Genomic DNA, 19,602 nt, shown 5'->3' on the forward strand with positions numbered 1-19,602 from the left:
CAATTTTATCAACTTCTGAAAAAGAAAAATTACTTCAAAATGATGAACCTTAAGGGACATATGCCATACTAATTCAGAAGTCAAACAACAAAAATCAGCATTATACCTACAAAATTTTCACAGGACTAGTTTCGATGGTTTTACCGAACCATCATCTTCAGCTGCAAAACCGCAAATGAACATGATCATTATCATGAACATGATCTTATCTAATCATTATTTCCTATCTTGTTCATTTGCGGTTTTGCAGCTGAAGATGATGGTTCGGTAAAACCATCGAAACTAGTCCTGTGAAAATTTTGTAGGTATAATGCTGATTTTTGTTGTTTGACTTCTGAATTAGTATTTATTCGGCGTGTTATTGTGTCTTAATATGCCATACTATATAACAGGGGTGGCCAAACTTAAATATCAGCAAAAGTCACAAATTGGAATTCAAGAAAGTTCAAGAAACAACCACAACTAAATTTTTCAAAAGTCACAAGTTGATATTTACATCACTTTCACGGCAGTGAAACAGGTTTCAAATGAAAGATATGACTCTCAATTTTGTAAAAAGAAATGAAATAAATTAATTACTTTGTTTAGATGAATGAGTAGTTTTAGTTTATCACATTTCATACATTTATTTTATTTGCATTAGAGTCGCATCAGTGGCCTGACAGTTGCACACCGCTCATGAGCTGCACTAGGGCTCCTCGATATATATGGTAAAACAGGAGAAATATGTAAATTCTATAATGCTAGAAAACTAGCTAATTAATAGTTAATTTCTTTTGCTGTGGTTAGCTGTAAGTTATGAATTTAACAATTTCAGTGTGTTATTAGTATGTCTTTTAAGACATGAACCATTTCATTCTGATCAAGGTGTGAATTCAGCCAATGTCCAGTTTCAGTACTTCTAAATTTTTTGAATGACCAGACAGAGTGCATTGTAACTTTAAATAAGAGAGACACCATTGTACAACTGAACGAACAGACAATACCAATGCCCTAATGCCCTACTTTGTTTAGCAATTAGCAAAACTAATATTGGTATTAGATACATAATGAATGACTCAGCTTCCCTGGCAAGAACAAAATGTGTGGAAGAACTTCAACAATTGAGGAAGAAAGCCTTTTTGTCACACCACAAACCTATCAAAACGAAAATTTTTATTTCATTTAGTCAAAATGTCTTTAAGCAGACAAAAATTCAAAATAAAAATATACTTATACCTTTGTGTGATGAATGCTTATAAAAATATTTACTTTGGCTTTCCCTTGAACTGTATAGTGGTTAAATGCTGACTGCTAATGTGATTTGGAGGTGAAAGTTGAATCCTGTGCAAGGCTTGGTTAAATTGTTTTTTTGGCTTCTCGTGAGTACATCGGACCACTCTTGGTTGTGTACCCCAGCTGGAGTTCCAAGTTAATCTTCTATATTTAAATTTATAATTCATTTACTTGCCATTAATTTAATTTATAAATATTTTTATGTATTTATCTATATTTTTATTTAACTACATTATTAAATTTTCATTATTTAATTTATTCAATTTAACTTGCTTTTCCTGATAGCCTTCCACAGGACTCTGTCCTTTCTAATTTTTGAAATTAAATCCGGAAGAAAATATAAAGAGATTTCAGTTTGAGATACAAATGGTAAATACCTATGCACACTATCATACAAATACTAGAAAATAATATGTAAGTCACTTAAGTACCGAAATTCAGCAAATATTTCCAATTAAGAAAAGCAGTTCATATTGAAAAGCCACATGTGAAAGTTTACATATTGAAATCACAAACTAATTAATAACCTTGATTACTATACTTATTCACAGAAGTTATAAGTATTACTTATTGGAAATACAAATTAAATAGTATGTTTTTTACTTCCATGAAGTATAATAAATGTAATTAAAAATATTTTAGAATATAATAAGCTACTTTGAAAAATTCTAAATTTTAAGAAATAAATGAATTTCACACATAACTGAAATAGTTCCTATGCTTTCACATTCTACTTCCTGTTTTAACTATAATGAACTTTAAAATTACAGGCGCACAATTCTGTTGAATAACACATAGGATAGAAGAAATAATTTTTCAATGTAGAATGTACTAGTAAATATATTACATCATACAAAATAATTATTTAAAAAAGATTAAAGCAGAACAAAATTTACTTGCACAAACATGCATAATTTTATATCTATTTAATATATATATATAAACTACATTCACACAAAACAGGAAATAAGAATCCTATTTGCTTATATATACACATTAAGAATCAAAGAACAATATTTATTAGCTAAAGACAGGAAAACAACTGAAATTCTATGATAAATTCAAATTTAATGCATTGATGAATACTAACCTGTTAGAAGAATTGCTAAGTCAAGAAGAATCTTGGCAATTATTCTATGATCTTTCGGCATATCGTAGTCAAATCGCCTAAAGGTAAACATACATTGAATTACTAATTACAATACATTGTAAGCCAAAGCTGCTATCAACGTAGAACACTCAAATAGTGGAGCGTCAACTGTAATCCGCCAATGTTTACCTCTCTCTTCAAAAACTGTATACTCCCGCGCATGCGTGTACGGTGTGTTCAAATTTTATTTTTTGCTGGCAAGCCCAGATAACGACCGGGTCAGAGTACAAGAAAATACTAATTGCACAGCCAATCGTATGTAGCAGCCGGACCTTGAGCTTAATCAAAAATGACCGGTGAGTTGTGGTGGATATACAGGCAAAATCGCGCTGGTTTGGGGCACATGTCAAACAGCAGCGGATGCAGCCAATCACAATAGCCTATTGTTAGTATTTTGATACGTGAGCCGCAGTTATGGGAAGGGGGGAGTCAAACGTCGTTCTCTCCCTTTAAATGGGTGTAGAGAGCGTTGCAGCGCAGACCAAACTTACTGTAGGCTGCAAAAGAAGAGAAACTTCGTGGTGAAGCACAAAATGAATCAACTTGGCATATGTTTGTCAAGGGAAAAAAAAAAGGGTTGTGGAAAGAAAGACGTAATTCGTGAGCATATAAGGAGGAATCAGATTTTAAACTTTAAGACGTGCCTGTGGCTGAACCGTTTTAACAATTCCCATCTTCTAAAACTTACCTGAAAGTTTCAGAAATCATAAAAACAATAATTTATTTATACAGTACGTGAATATAATTGTAATACTGTTGAGAATTCTCCTTTCCCTCTATATGCATAGCCGATTTCCGAATGATTGGGTGATACCGGAGATGAAGTCCACGGATAATACAGAATCACGGCCAGGGGCGGCGAATGAGGACCTGCACCGCAGGTGGGCGCCACGAAAAGAGGCGCCGTTTGACAGTTCAATAATCACTATCAGATTCGTAATCATTTTTAATAAAAGCTAATAACGAAAAATAAGAAAAAAAAAAAAGATGTACTTAGACAAAAAAAAAAAAAAAAAGAATCATTTAGATAAAAATTAGAAAAATAAATAAAAAATCTGAAATTGTGTCCAAAGGAGGCTATTTTTAATGTTTTGTATGTTACCTTTATTTATTAAATATCATGTTCTTCGCACTTAAAGAAAATTCAATTCAACAGCTATATCGCAACATAATTTTAAAAAGAGCATATCTTTAGAATTTCCGATACAGAGTCTCGCGCGCTGGAGATATTTTTTTTTTTTTTTTTTTTATTTTTTTATTTTTTCAAGCGAGAAATGGCAACACTGCTTTGAAATCGTTGAGTTTGTTAATAAAAAATTCGTTAAAGTTTTACAAAATATGAAATAGATAATAAAACAAATTCCAAATTTAGGCTTCCAGATGTCCATAATTCGGGTGAAGGATTACGTTATTCAAAATTTAATGGCTAAAGGTACCGTTGTTTTATCGCAATGCAAGAAAGTTACATACATTTATGCAGATTCTTCAATATTTAATTTTCTTTAAATATAATACAGTGCAATAATATTTGGTGGCAACAATTTGAAAAGTGATAGAGACTTTTAAGTTTTCAAAGCAAAATGCCAAAACGAAATTGAGAGTCCTTCTGAACTACGCCCTTTGGGCTAATTTAAAAAAAAAAAAAAAAAATAGAATACTACAGATGTACTTAAACGAAAAAATCTTAGAATTAAATTTAGAAAAAATTAGAATAGAAAAGATGTACTCAAACGAAACAAAATTAAGAAAAATATACAAAGCATTCTTTCGCAATGAAATAGAACCTGAATGAATCATTTTTAGGAACCAAGGAATGAATCATTTTTATTGTAATAGCTAAGTTTTTTAAATGTTGAAAATGTTAAACTTGTCACAAATTTTTAAAAATTAAAAATTTATAGAGATTTGCAATTAGTACTATTAAGAATGCAAAAAGTAATGATTACAGTTATATGAATGGTTTCTTACTTTCGATTCTTAAAGAGTTTTCATGCAAAATTTTAAGCTATTTGGAGTATATATGTTTACAATGTTTTACACGAAAGCAAAATGTCAAAAATGCCGTTTCGGGGAAGGAAGAAATAATTTAACTATATTATCATGTTTCTGAATTCAAACTTAACGTGCTCCTTCATCATCTGAATTTTCTAAAACACTTATTTACATTTTCCTGTATGTAGGGCTTATTTTCTAAAATTAAAAGTGCCGGACCCCTATGGAAGACTATCAAGAAAGAAGAGCAAAAATAAATGAATAAATAAAATGAGTAGTAAAATAATTAATAATTAAACAATTAAATAATTAATTATTAAATTTAAATTATTAATGATTAGAATAATTCAACAATTAATATTAAAATTTAATAAACTGTAAAGAGATAAATAAAAATATAATAAGTTATTAAATAAATGTCAAATAATTAAATAATAAAATAAAATACTGGATCTTGACTTATTTGGGATTTCAGTTGGAATTACAGTACAAGAAATAAGGAATAGCTCAACCGATCTCCAGTTTAGTTTAAACTCTGAATATAGTGTACTATTTCCAGGGATGATAGATTAAGGCCTTTCTTCTTTCAACACGCCAATGAAAAATGTTAGACTGGTTAAAACGCCACTAATGAAAATGCAGAAAATGCTATAAACAGTAAGAGAATATAGAGAAAATTTTCACGAACGACTTTAATTATAAAAACAAAAATAGATGAGTGCAGCATTTTCTGACCACGATCTCTTCTCAGTATAATTCTAGTTATCAAGCAGAAGAAGGGAAGCAAATTTTCACCGAATGCGAGAGTTAGCTGAAAAAAATATAAATAACAAGTGGCAATTTTTATACCCCGTCTCCAAAAAGTCTCCAGGTCCTCTTTTCAGCGGAAAAACACCAGGATGGAACGACAAATGTATCCGCTGTCATAAATTCATTGTACTTTCTAGATAATAACATGATAATAGGTGGGTGCTTTTCTTTCATTAAAAGTCTCGACCTTCGTCCAAGAGCTTGTATCCAAAGGAAAGAAAAGCATGTATTCAGATGTTAAAATCGATTTTTAATATTTTTTTTCCAATGGCAGGCACTTGCCTATAATGGCTTTGGCTTCTCCTAAGACCAGAAGTGGTGGCCGTTTTATTGTGGAGGCCACCTAATGGGCAACTACCGTTGCTTCCTATGAAGGGATTCAAAAACGGGCTTTTCGGTATCGCAATCAAATGTTACGTCACATGCAATCACGTTCTTTCTTCAACGTCAGAATATGACCTTATATAACAGAAGTGGCCAAAGTGCGGCTCGCGAGCCTATAATACGGCTCTCACAGGCAATTTGTGCGGCTCATGCATATAAAATATATTGTTACGAAATGTACAGGCGCGGTAAGATGGCTTCCCCGCAAAACAGTTTTAAGCCATAAAATGGCAAGGGGAAGCAGGGTTGCCACATTTGGGGGAAAAATCGCCCATTTGGCGACAAAATTGGCGATATACCATGGACGGATGGGGAACCTTCTGGAACGAATTCTTACCGGTTTAGCTCAGAATGCTCTCGAACACAAGCCGAAAGCTAAATAAACCCTCCAGGTCCGCAGTCAATTGTGCCTCGTCTAGCGAGCTGATAGTCAGTCATTGAGCGAGTGTCTCGAGGTCTAGCGCTGAGTTGGTCGTCGAATGCATGGAGAGAGTCTTTTAGTGTATCGCGAGTTAGTGCATCGTCGAATTTTGTCTTAGACTGTACTGAGTCGAGAGCTGTGCTGTGTGTGTCGTCGAGTGCATTGCAAGTTGTAGCGTGGAGAGTCTCGAGAGTACGTGGAATTGCGAGAACGACCAAGCAGATTTGGGAGTTGTACTCTGGTGCTTTGCAGTGAAGCCGTCTCCACCGTTATTGCCTGACAGTATGAAGGCTGTGCCGCTGATTGTTCCAGCGTGTTTATAGTAGATCTTCGATGACTGTAAAAGTGTTTTGAAGCTGTCCTGATTAATACTGGTAAATAAAGTGTGTTTCGATACTTCATCAAGTGTCGTCGCTATTCACTCCAAATCTACGAACCCCGTACGAATGTGAAGGAAGAAAATAACGTAACAACTGGTGTCAGAAAAGGAAAACGCAACAATATGTATGAAATACGGTAAACTAAAATTATTCAGTGTCCAAAAGGAAGTAATTAATTAGTTCAGACTCTTTTTACAAAGTTATCAGGGATTTCTTTCTATTTAAAACCTCCTCCACTACTTCCATAATGATGTAAATATGAACTTGTGGCTATTAGAAAATCTAGATGCGGCTCTCGAACATTCCTGAATATCAAACGTGCGGCTCTTACTGACATGAAGTTTGGCTAACCCTGTTATATAATAATAAGATGTTTAATACTTGGCAATGCTATTTTTATTTCATATTTTGTAAAACTTACAATTTTTTTTTATTTACAAAACTCTACGCTTTGAAAGCGAGCAGTGCCAACACTTTTCGAAATAAAGCAGGTTTTTATCTCCAGCTTCGTGACTGTTGAAATAGATAAATGTTTTACATTTTGTAGAATGGTAAAACACTGGAATGAAAAGTGAAAAAACGCATTTACAGTGGACAACATTTAAAGTGAATCAACGTCAAATCGTGTTTCGTGATTAATAGCCCTTTTGAACTGATAGCTGTTATATACTCCACGAAATGAAACAGAAAGTAAAACTGAAATAACTCCACGGAAAAATGAAATTGAAACAATCTGACCTATACGATATCATCTACAGATGAATTTATGGTGCACCATATAAAATTACAAATTATCATAATTTTATGTAAAAGACACTATTTGAAAAACCAGTTCTTGCATTAAAATATTGATTCAAATTTTATATTTTGTTTGAAAATTTGTCATTGCGTTTATATGATGACAAAAATATTCAGCTAACAATTCAAAGATAAAATATGAATTTTAAACTTTTTCATAATTTATTGAAAAATAAAAAACTCTTCATTAGGATGAACAGCAAATTTACACCAAAGAATATGCTGGAAATTGGAGGGGGGATAATTGATAATAATAATTTTTAAAGAGAATAAATGAAAAACCAAAATTTAAAACAATAAGAGTTAAAAAAAAATAATTAAAAAATAGTACCATCTAGTCTTTACGTGCTTTACAAGCTTCAGGATATGCATGCAGTTACTTAAAAGTTTTGAGAAGTTAAAAAAAGAAGAAAAAATCTGAAAGCTTTAAGATTTGACATTACGCCCAAAGGAGCGATTTTTTTTTTTTTTAAACATTTTGTGGATTAACTTTATTTATTAAATATTATCTTCTTCGCACTTAAACCATAAAATTCAGTTCAACCGCAATATCGCAAAATAATTTTAAAATGAGCATATTTTTAGAATTTCCGACACACAGTCTAGCGCGCTGGAGATAAAATTTGATGGCTCTAGGTACCGCTGCTTTATCACAATGCGAGAAACATACATTTTATTCATTAAATATATTACAGGGCTGTAATATTTGGTGGCAACAGTTTGAAAAGTGAACCTACATTTAAAGTTTTCGACGCAAAATGCTTAAACGAAATTAATAGCCCTAATGATATGCTTGTATTCTTGCAAAAAATTAAAAGATTTACGAAAAGATTGTTACGATTTCTAAAGCATTTTGAAAGATGGTAACAAAAAACATGCACCGTTTTAAAATCTATAACGAGATATGTGACTGAAAAGGCACCCGCTGTTTCAAACTATTTATTAGCCCCTTTCATAATTTAACGTTTTTCCTTTAATAGTTTTAAGTTTACTTTTTGGTTTTGTTTAACTTTTGTTGTCGTTGAGGTTGCAACCGAAAAATGATCATTATGAAAACCAAACTTAATAATAAAAATTAACTTTATTCGCACATAGAAAATGCCTATAAATATATTAATATGGCTAACATATGAAAACTGCACGTGTCCAATTAGGTGTTTAAAAGAAGTCCCTCAAAAATTTAAATAACAGATTTGTTTCTCGAGTCTAACTTATTGCTTACCCCCCCCCCACACACACACACACGCCCGAACTTAATCTCCTATTACACAGGCACACCAAATTAAAAAAAAAAAAAAAGAAAGAAAGAAAGAAAGAAAGAAAGAAAGAAAGAAAAGAAGGAAAAAGAAGGCGGTGAAAATTAAAAATTTCTGAAAGGCGCCATTTTTAACTGGCAGGCCGCAGCCGACAATCCTACCTCGAGCCTTGATCACGGTTAATCAAAAGGTAGTTAAAAAATACGGGAATGAGTAATAACTTGCATTATACTTAACAAAAATTATATTATTAACAGACTTCATGCATTTTGAAGCTTTTTTGGTAACGTACATTAAATCAGTATTTAGGGAAAAAAAATAACGCATTTTTAATAAAGAATAATAAACATTATCAGATATGAGCAAACTAAAGCACATATAGCATGAAAGAACAAAATGTATGACAGCGCTTGAAACAATGTCACTGAATTCAAACTGGCAAAAAGAAGTTGATTAGAAATTTTATACTTCCTTGTACGAAGTAGAGGAAGAACGAGAAAACGAGAAAAATTTCAGTATCATATTTCAAAGGAAATATACATCTTGACCATTCTCGAATCCATTTAGACATTTTTTTTTTTTTTTTTTTTTTCTTATACTGACGACTCTACGCACGGACAGAGTAAAAGAATCTTTATTTCAAAACACATTGTAAAATGGATTTAAAATCAAAATGGATTTTTTCGTAGCGTCTGTATTTCGTAATATCTGTATGTATGTATGAATCGGGCATTTAATGCTTGGCCTTGGAGCCATTTTAATTTCTTCAAGTACGGATGGCAGATTCTTTTACATTTGAATCATTAAGCCGTACGTACATGAGTCTCCACATGTGATTAGTTTTCGATGAAATAATATTAAGACAATTTATTGTCCACCATTAGCTTTGCTATACTGAACAACCTTTTTTCATGTTTTACATCTATAATTAATTTCCAAGGGATTACAACTTAACCGTTAATCCTTGTATGCTGTTTAACTTTGAAGTGTTTCAAGATTGGATTGAAATTTGCATACCAAGGTCAGATTGCAATCTCTTTTAAATCGCAATTTAAGTTTTTTTTTTTTTTTTTTTTTTTTTTTTAACTTTTTAAAAATTTTACTAGTAAACGTTTTTGATATGTTAGAGAGTAATCTGAAATTTTTAGTTAGCTTAAAGTAAAAAGGGGAAAAAATGAATTGGAAAACGGGCTATTCGTTACTTGAGATAAAGCGAATTTACCATGCTGCCATCCGTGAAAAGAAAACTGTACTGTCGCTTGACTACTTTGAAAATTACTTAACAGGAAACCTGTTTCTAGAAGATGAAGTTTACTTAAGGTTTATAAAAATGCCAGAACTAATTCTTGCTCTTTTTGAGAAATTCAGTGGTTACTGAATGTATTCAAGAGGCTTTGCATAAAATATTTAGGAAGAAGAAAATAGATACGTATAACTTTTGCTGTTAATTGATTTTTACTATTAATCAGCAGTCTTCCCCAACACAGTCTAGTTCGATTCTGAATTTCGCATAAATCGCGACTGCACTCATTCTAAAGTAACTAACGAACACACACATAAACGCACATGTATATGTATAAATGATTCGTTCTAAAAATATTTATTCCAGTAGGAGCAAATTTTTTTTCCCTTTCTAGCATAAGTATTTTGTGAGCAAAAGTGTTACTTTCCAGCTCCCTTTTATTGGAAATGTTAAAAATAAATAATAAATAAAAGTTTGAAATCCGATCCTTCAGCTTCTAGCCGTAACATCTGTTAAGAACTGATGTCACGAGCTATTAGATAGTCATATGACAACTTTATTCTTCGGATATTTTGAATTTTACGCTTATCGAATGCAGTTAAGTAATGAAGACGTTTATCTGAATAATTTTTAAGGCATATGCTTATTAATTCTTGCTATAGAATGCTACAACAGCTATGTAAATTAAATGTGCATATCTGTGCAATAAAAATGTATTTGCCTCTTGATAAAAAAACTCGATTTCACTGTTAAAAAAAAAAAATCCGAAAGGATTCAGATTTTAACTTACCTCCAAAAGGGCGTTTTGTAACATTTTATGCGTTACCTTTATTTATTAAATATCATGTTCTTCGCACTTAATCTAAATAGTATAAAATTCAGTTTAAGAGCAATATAGCAAAATAATTTTAAAATAAGCATTTCTTTAGAATTTCCGATACACAGTTTTCCGCGCTAGAGATAAAATGTTTTTTCTCTAAAACGTTGCCATTGCTCGCTTTGAAATGCTTGAGTTTGTTAATAAAAATTTCTCTAATTTTTTACAAATTATGAAATCAGTAATAAAACAAATTCCAAATTTCAAATTTGCATTTCCAGATGCCCATATTCGCAGGAGGATTACGTCATTCAAAATTGGATGGCTCTAGGTACCGTTGTTTTATCACAATGCGAGAAACATACATACATTTATGCAGATTTTTCATTATTCAATTTCTTTAAATATAATAAAGGGCGATAATATTTGGTGGCAACAATTTGAAAAGTGAAACAACGCTTGCAGTGAATCAACGCAACATACCAAAACGAAATTAATAGTCGTTTTGCCCATATTGTCCCTTTGGACTAAAAACAGAGCGTCGTTACAACATCTAAAATATATAATAAACCGGTATCTTCAGAAAAACAGCTAAATGCAACAAAAAATTTAAAATCGAAGTACGTGTATAATATTTTTAAATAACGCTGTATGCATTAAAAAGTAAAATGTAATTTATTTGGCCATCACAGTGCTCTTCACCATGTGATATGATGTGGGCCGCAGTCCGACCCTCCAGGCAGACTTCACCTTGCCACATGGTCTCTTTATGGGCTACGCCGGAACAAGCCAGAAACAACAGCCAAAAGTCCCAACAATAGCAAAGAAAAAGAAAAAAAAACTTAAACCGGTTAATAAATCATAATATACAACTAAAAATAAAGCGGGCACATAATACATAAACTATTCACACACACACACATACACACAAACAAAAACAAAACAAAAAACAAAAAAACCGAGCACGCAGACAAAAACGAATATATATATTTGAATTTACCAAATATTCTCTCATTTGTATAAAGCTCATTTAAATTTAAATTTTAAATTATGAAAATTTAATTGTACACAAATAAAAGATTAATTATTGCTGCGGACTAATTTGCATAACTGAATGTATATTCAGTTAAATTCAGAGAACATAACAGTATTCATTATATTCAGAGAACATAAAGTGCAAGTATCTAAAACCTCTAAAAAAATTTTTTTAATCCAAAAAATTAATCCTTAAAATTTCTAAATAATTCTTAAGACTAAATTAATTTGCATATAGTGAATATTTGTTGAGCAGGCAGAAGACAGATCCTTTCACGGGGAAGTTGCCTGCAAACCTAACTCTTCAATTACTCAAATCGTGTTTCGTCATCCATATAGACATGGACATGGGTAAAGAACAAGAATTATTCAAAACTAAAAGTAAAACCAAACTTAGTGAATTGCTTAAACAAGAAATTTTAACTATTTAAGAATTTTGAGAAATTTAGTAAGCAATTCGACTAGGAAACAAAATTATTAATTAAAAGTACATTGCTAATGTAATTAAGAGTATAAATAAATAAGCAATTTAGAAGCCCTTGCCTATTGGAACTTCCCCCCACAGGAATAATGCATGTAAACCAAAATATACTAAATAAACTAACTCTTCCACCTTTTTTTTTTTAATTTTTAAAGAAAAATGCCGAGGGCTGTCTTACTATTATTTATTCTCTCCATAATCTTCCGTGGCAATTTTCTTGCTAAATCGTAATTATTGAATATTCTATCTTCATTAAATTCCCCATTATAACTAAATTCTGCACGGATATCAGCAAATAAGGTCAAAACTTCACCAAGTCAAAACAAGAGCTTAACAGTGCCCAGAAACTGCAGGTGTCAGAATCCTGCAAACTAAACCTTTTAAAGTAAACAGGAAAGCGGCTATGCCCAGTCAAAATCTGATTTCGATCAATATCAGTACAAGGAAAATCGTTTTAGTTTTCAGGTATTTCATATAATCTACATTGCGGTTAGAATTCTGTCGCCAAACGTTCCAATTCTCATAGATGTAAGTCTTTATGGCAGTCAAAGCTCTCCTTTTAGACCCCTGCAGTTCGATTTGCCAAGCTAGAGGATCTATCACTGCATCTTTTGCTAGCGCGTCCGCTCTCTCATTACACGAAAATCCCGCATGTGCCTTAACCCAGTTAAAAATAATATCATGTTCGTTTCAAAATTCTTTATATGATTCCATTATTTCAAAAATAAATAGATTCGTCTGGTCCGGTCGAGAGAGCGCCTGAAGAACAGACATGCAATCAAAATAATTACGGATATTATATCCTTTCCTTAAATCATTTTAATCCATTTTAAGGAATGAAACAACGCTGCAGCTTCGGCCTGATATACAGTGTTACAGAAATTCAGTTTATATTTATTAGCTTCTATTTCCATGACATGATAGCAAATAACAAATGCAAAGGCAATTGTTTCTCCCATCCTGGACCCGTCAGTATAAATATCTATTTCGCCAACTTATAGTTTTCTTATAATTAGTATGATAACAAATAGAAATTCTCTTAGCTGGGTAAATATGATTAATATTAAACTTTTCAAAGGCACAGGGGGTAATAATGTAGTCATTATAAACCTTTAATTTCCAGTTCTAATTTAATGTTGTTGTTACACTTGTCTGACAGTAACATCAGCCTGAGACCACGAAATGCGTCGTGGCAAGGAGCGTGAGATACGCCTGTGGTTGGCAAAAGGCTTGAGCACCTAAGGCTGATATCGCACACCCATTTGTTTCGGAAAAACAACTGTTTGGAACAATTTTTCTGCTTTGTTACAACAGCCAGTCACCACAGGTCACTTTGGAGTTAACACAGGGGAAACAGATTCTCCATTAAAAAACAAGCTGATAGCATTCGAAGCTGACAGCTGATTGGTTGAAAATGAACAACTTGCAGAGTATCTTTCTTTCAGTAGTAAACACACAGAAAAATTGTTCAAAACAGTTGTTTGTGTGAAACAAATGCATATGTAATATGGGCTTTACAGGTGACAGTGCGATTTAACTCAGTTCCGTCCCAATTTTGATGGAGAGCATCCGGGGCAACGGATCCGAGGGTCTCCCAAACCTCTTCTTTCCACCAAATCACAAGAGAGGACTTTCGGCTCGCCGCATATTAAGAGTGCCGGCATGCAGCGACACTAAACGTTTACAAACATTCAAACATCTTCTCCGGGATTGGAACCTAAGCTCTACGGCACAGCAGTCAGCGACGTTAACCACTATACCCACGCTAACCACTTGGGCGGCAGAAGAAACTTTTCATAATAATAAGCAAATACGAGTGCATTTCGAAAAGTAAAGATACACCGTACGCCAGAGGAAAAGAAACATTTTGGGGAGCAAGTTGGCAACACAGGTGTTAACCTTGAACCGTTAGCTTTCTCCGCGCGGTCGTTCGGCATTTCAACGTTGATTCTGGTTGGAGTAGGTCGTGTTTAAAATGGCTGCGCCGATTCAGAATCCCGCCAAATGCGAAATGCTCTCCATCATACGTTTTCTTCATGTAAAAGGTCAGCGACCAGCGGATATTCACAAATAAATTGTTTCTGTTTATGGGAACATTATGAATCGACAAAATGTAACGAAATGGTGTCGTCATTTCTCTGAAGGTAGGACCGATGTTCATGATGAACAAAGAACAGGTCGGCCATCTGTGATCTCTGATGCCCTTCTTCAGTAAACAGAGAAAGCAATTCGTGCGAATAGACGTCTCAAATTGAAAGAATTGCATCAGATCATACCGAAAGTGTCAATGACAACTCTTTATGAAGTTGTAGAGTTGCGCGCCTCCAACCTGTACGCAACCAAGAGGTGACTGTTGAAACTGGAAAATAGACAGAGTCTTGCTAAGGGTTTAAGTCCCTTTTTATTCAACTTAAGACATTACAATTGCGTGCTCTTGAAGCTCACAAACTACGCCGACCCGGCGGTAAAATAAAAATAAGAAACTGAAAAGAAATAATAACAAGACTCTAACTACGAGGCTCTCTAAAAGTAACTAACCTCACCGCGTTTTACAATACCGCTGCTAATTCAGCAAACTTTGAATATCACGTTGAACGATTAACAATTCTCCGAGGCAAGCACACAGGCCGAAACGCGGGGTTCTTCAATTTCTGGATAACTACCTCCGCGCTCGTGAAGTAAGAACAGCACATCTCGAACTCGTTTCCTTTCTATTTAACTCAGAATACTTCCGCTGATAATTTGAATCCTTGCGCGTTCTACTAAAATTTACATACTCTGGCATTGGCAGTTCCAGGGGAAAGTAAGGCTTGACAGGAAAGATAGTTTAAACTTAAAATAAATGTTAGTTAAAATAAATATAAACCCTACAAAGTTGTGACTGTCAAGTTAGGGTACAAGAAATTGTGTGCACAGTGGGTTCCAACAGGCGGCAACCTTCTATGACTGTGGGATACAAAAGCTTGTGCACCGACTTAACAAATGTTTGGATAACGGGGGTGATTATGTCGAAAAATAACAAATAATCCAGTTAATAAGATGTAACTGACGTTTTCTAAATAAATGTTTTTTTAAGGAATGCGAGCCATTGTATCTTTACTTTTCGAAATGCCCTCGTAATTCGGAGAGTGGAAACATGCCGGCCGAATCACAGGCGACCTCCGTAGAGACAGTTCAGAAGCATCTAGTAAATGTTAAAAACCCAAGCTTTCTGGATCGATTTAAGTTTAGAAGGCAAACGAAAAGCTCCCCTGTCTGTCAACCCTATACCATATTCCATACGTTACCTCAAAAACACAATATTTTCATAAATAGCTCTGAGAATAGTATTTTTACCAGAAACATAATCGCTTGAAAAGGTTTTTCTTATAATAACTTAAAATACTGTATTCAGTTTTCCTATGAACAACTTTAAAATGGGAGACAAAATTCAAATGGCTATCAGTTATAACACCAAGGTATTGAAATTCTACTCTAAATCCAATTTTATGTTGGGTTTACATGTCTGGTTTACATCCACGTGGGAAAAAACTGCATTGGTTTTATTAGTGTCAAATTTCAAATTTTCTTTTGTTTCCCGGTCTTCTAAGTATACTGCCAGTTCTTAAAATTTTTTCGATATTTTCCAAAGATGTTCCTCTTATAAGAGTTAAAAGGTTGTAGAGTCATTAGGTATTTTTTGGAAGCAGGCAAGAAGAAAAATATCCAACGCCTTCGCTGGGAATCAAACAGCGGACCTCTCAATTACGCGCTGAGCGTGCAGACCACTACACCACGAAGGCTCGCTAAGAAGGCGGGAGAAATACCTTATAAGATCATCGGCATAAGCAATTATATTAATATGATCGTCTAATTGTCTTTTCAAAAGTTCGTTAGCAATGAGTCTCCAGTACAGGGGAGCACTGGAAGACCTCTGAGGACAAACCCTGTAAGTATTAACTGTAATAGTCTGATTAGTATCATCAGAGACATACATAATTTTCCTAATTTTAAGGTAATCCACAATAAGTCCAAAAATATGTGACTAAATGCAAGATTGCGAACTTACTCGTCAAAACTGTCAAAAATAGAAAGAAACAAAATCTTAAAGTGTTCAGATTTTAACGGTGGCCAAAAGGGTTATTTTAAAGTTTTATATGGTTTATCAGTAAAGATTATTGATAGAGATGACCCAAGGGTCATCTTTATAGAAACATTTTATAGGTTATTAGATAAATATGCATTTAGACTAACATAGGAACGTTATATATATATATATTCTATTTGTTTAGAAAGTGAAAAAATATGCAACGTGACTCTATAAAAATATTTAACGTTTATAATTCGATACATCATGGATTAAATGCATTTTTATTTAACTCAATCAGGTTAAAAATAAAAAGTCCAAGAAATATCTGAAAGGGTTCAGATTTTTGTGTTTTAGAGGACTTTTTTAGGCAGTGTATGAAATATGATAATTATTACAATACGTTCTTTAGGCACTGTATATAAGACCTAGGCATTCTATAGAATGGCAAATGTTATTTAGGCAACGTATGAAGAAAAGGTCGTGATAAGGCTATTATATAAATTACGTGTCTTCCTTAAAAATACAAATGTTGTTCTGAAAAAATAGTGAGAGTGCCATTAAAAAAAATTATTCAAAATACGTAAATTAAAATGAAAGTTGCCCAAAACAGAATTTATGCATTTCGCATTAAGGAAAACAAAATTTTCACATAAAAAATAAGAAATTAAAATTAACCTACTTGTTGCAACATGGTAATCCTTGAATAATATTTTGAATTACATTTCATTACGTTTTTCACCACAGACATTTCGTATTTGGCGCTCTGTTTTACACATGCATTTGACGAATCCTTGCCCGCTTCCACTGGACCGAGCAGTTGCAACTCACCGGAAAGGAATTTCGTGGTCAGGAATATCTTCAATTCTAAGCAAGTTCTTAAGGGCATAAAGTAAACTGTGATCTCGCATACAAAATTCCTTCTGAAGTTCCAAGTCGGTAAAAACCATCCTCTATCACACTCATTATCTAATAATAAGGGGACCGGAAAGTAATGTCGCTTTCTTACATTAAATTCAAACGAATAAATTTGTAACAAGTTTTTATTTTTTAACAATAATATAAACACTCTCGTTATCAGAAACCTTTTGCCATCTAGTATGCCGATTTCAATCCCAGACCGATAAAAAATCAATTGGTTTTTGAGTAAAATATCTCGAGATGGCATTTTGGACATCATCCAAATTTTCAAATTTTTTGTCACTAAGAAAATATTGCAGGGATCGGAATAAATGGAAATCCGAGGGTGCGATATCGAGCGAATATGGTGGGTGAGGCAGTACCTCCCACCCCAATTCATTATATTTTTTCAGTGTTCGTCTTGCACAGTGCGGTCTTGCATTGTCGTGTTGCAGAATGACGCCTTTTCCGTTGACAATCGCCAGATAATTTTCGATTAAAGATTGGTTCACTAGATCCAATTGCTCACAATAAAGGTCTACATTAACAGTTTTTCTAGGTTTCAGCAATTCAAAATGAATAATTCCGCGAATACTCCTTCAAACACCCAGAAGCGCCTTTTCGGGATGTAAACCCTTTGTAATTCCTATTAAAACTGCGCCTTTTGAGTTTGGATTATCATATTGGACTTATTTTTTTGTCTCCACTAATCAAACGATCGAAAAACGGTTCTGTATGGTGCAGTTAAAGCAATACGTTGCATGTGATGGATAGGTTAGGTTTGTTCTTTTAGGACAGATTATGGGGGACTCAAACGCCGCTCTGCTTATTTTCCCATTCTGCTTTAAATGTTCTTGGATGGTCGACCAAGGTTGGTTAAGAGTATTTGACATGGATTTGCTTCCACTTCTGCCCTTAGCATGTTGTTGCCGACATGCGCAGAAACGACATTACTTTCCGGTCCCTCTATTATATTCCGCGAATCACCTCCCCCTTTTTTCACGTAAGGAAAAGGAACTCGTGTAGTAACCAATAAAGCAGTGGAATTTTTTTTTTTCCCCCGAATTCATTTTCACTCTTTTTTTGGTTTGTATTTCCAGATTTATTTAAGAATTTATTTTACCTTCAAACAGCATTTTCAATTTTGAAACAAGGGGTGCACAAAATATCCATTTCATCATCTTTACTAGCCACAGAAGGTATTAATTTTTTAAGACACTTTTTGCATTCTAATGCATCATTCGTTTCCTTTAAATGCACAAAACAGGTATCAGAAACGGAAATCTCTCCGGTAAGCACATCTTCATCATGCTGGTTTAATTCACTTTCAACTATAATCTCATCCACGTTTTTTGAAACAGGCTTTTCTTGCGTAATCTGATTAATTTCATCTTTTTTGATTGTTTGGACGCTTTCTATTACTTTCTCTTGCTGCTCCTCTGTATTTATACACGAATTGGAGATGTATTTTATACTTTGCAGGTTTCTCATTTGACATTCTATAGCATGGCTAAAAAATGTGTGAAATATGGATTGTTTCATACATTGCTGGCTAAATGCCTAGGCATTCAATAAAATGCCTGATTTCAAACACTGCCGGTAACATTGTACAGATATTAGGTTTTTTTTTTTTTTTTTTTTTTTTTTTTTTTTTAAGCAGAAAAGATGAAAAATTAACATCGCCTTCGCTAGGAACCGAACCGCGGACCTCTGAAATACTCGTCCAGCGTGCAGACCACCACACCACGAGGGCATGCCAAGAAGGCGGGAGAAATACTTCATATACTCCCCCTTTTAAAGAGCGACTGGGGTTTTAGGGGACCCAGTCGCCAAGTCCTGGGTGAGGAAAATCATCATCCACCACCATTTTAGTTCGGGCGCCACTGTAGAACTATTAGGTATTTTTCTGGAAGCAGGGAAGATGAAAATATGCAATGCCTTCCCCGGGAATCGAACCACGGACATCTGGAATACTTGCCCAGCGTGCAGACCCCCACACCACGAAGGCATGCCAAGAAGGCGGGAGAAATACCGCATAACATATATGCAGCGTTAGAACGACATTAATCTGAACGATGAACAGAGTGTATAATTCTCTAGCGTTGAGTAGCTCTCGAGATTGCTACAGATTTTCATCATCGCCCAAAAGGGCTCTTAAAGTTTAACATGGTTTTATAAGCAGAGTTTACCAGCAGACATGGCCCAGGTGGAATTTCGAAACATTTCATAGGATAATGAATGAATATGAATTTAGACTAACATAGGAACATATTAATTCAGAAGTCAAACAACAAAAATCAGCGTTAATTCACAAAATTTTCACAGGACTAGTTTCGATGGTTTTACCGAACCATCATCTTCAGCTGCAAAACCGCAAATGAAGAAGATAGGAAAAAATGTTTAGATAAGATAAGAAAGCCTGGACAAGAATAAGCAAGTGGCGCCATCTGTTGGCGAAACCAGAACTAAAACATAATTTCACTAAAAGCCGAAGGCAAATTTGGATTGGAATTAGGATCGTTAACTAGAACAGAAAGATTTTTATGAATGTGAAATGCCTCCAGAAAATCCAGTTCTCCAATGGAAGATGTTTT

At 33.8% G+C, this 19,602-nt stretch overlaps 1 protein-coding gene and 1 long non-coding RNA gene across 5 annotated transcripts in view; one reads left to right on the forward strand and one right to left on the reverse strand.

Moving 5' to 3' along the window:
* LOC146998542 (uncharacterized) overlaps positions 1–19,602 on the forward strand; it is a 230,620-nt gene that overhangs the window by 55,964 nt on the left and 155,054 nt on the right. The gene's annotated exons all lie outside the window — the stretch shown is intronic.
* LOC118186334 (putative phosphatidate phosphatase) overlaps positions 1–19,602 on the reverse strand; it is a 203,410-nt gene that overhangs the window by 29,977 nt on the left and 153,831 nt on the right. For 2 of the 3 annotated variants that reach the window (XM_085811013.1, XM_085811014.1), the window contains one exon: positions 2,366–2,442. In XM_085811013.1, coding sequence (XP_085667139.1) covers positions 2,366–2,442 — 77 coding nt within the window. Of the gene's footprint in view, positions 1–2,365; positions 2,443–2,554; positions 3,402–19,602 lie in introns of those variants that run through there. The other variant, XM_035356420.2, reaches the window with a different exon arrangement.

This window comes from Stegodyphus dumicola, chromosome 2 (genome assembly GCF_044657685.1).
Source record: "Stegodyphus dumicola isolate Sdum_Otavi_A_Nest chromosome 2, ASM4465768v1".
Classification (NCBI taxonomy): Eukaryota; Metazoa; Arthropoda; class Arachnida; order Araneae; family Eresidae; genus Stegodyphus; species Stegodyphus dumicola.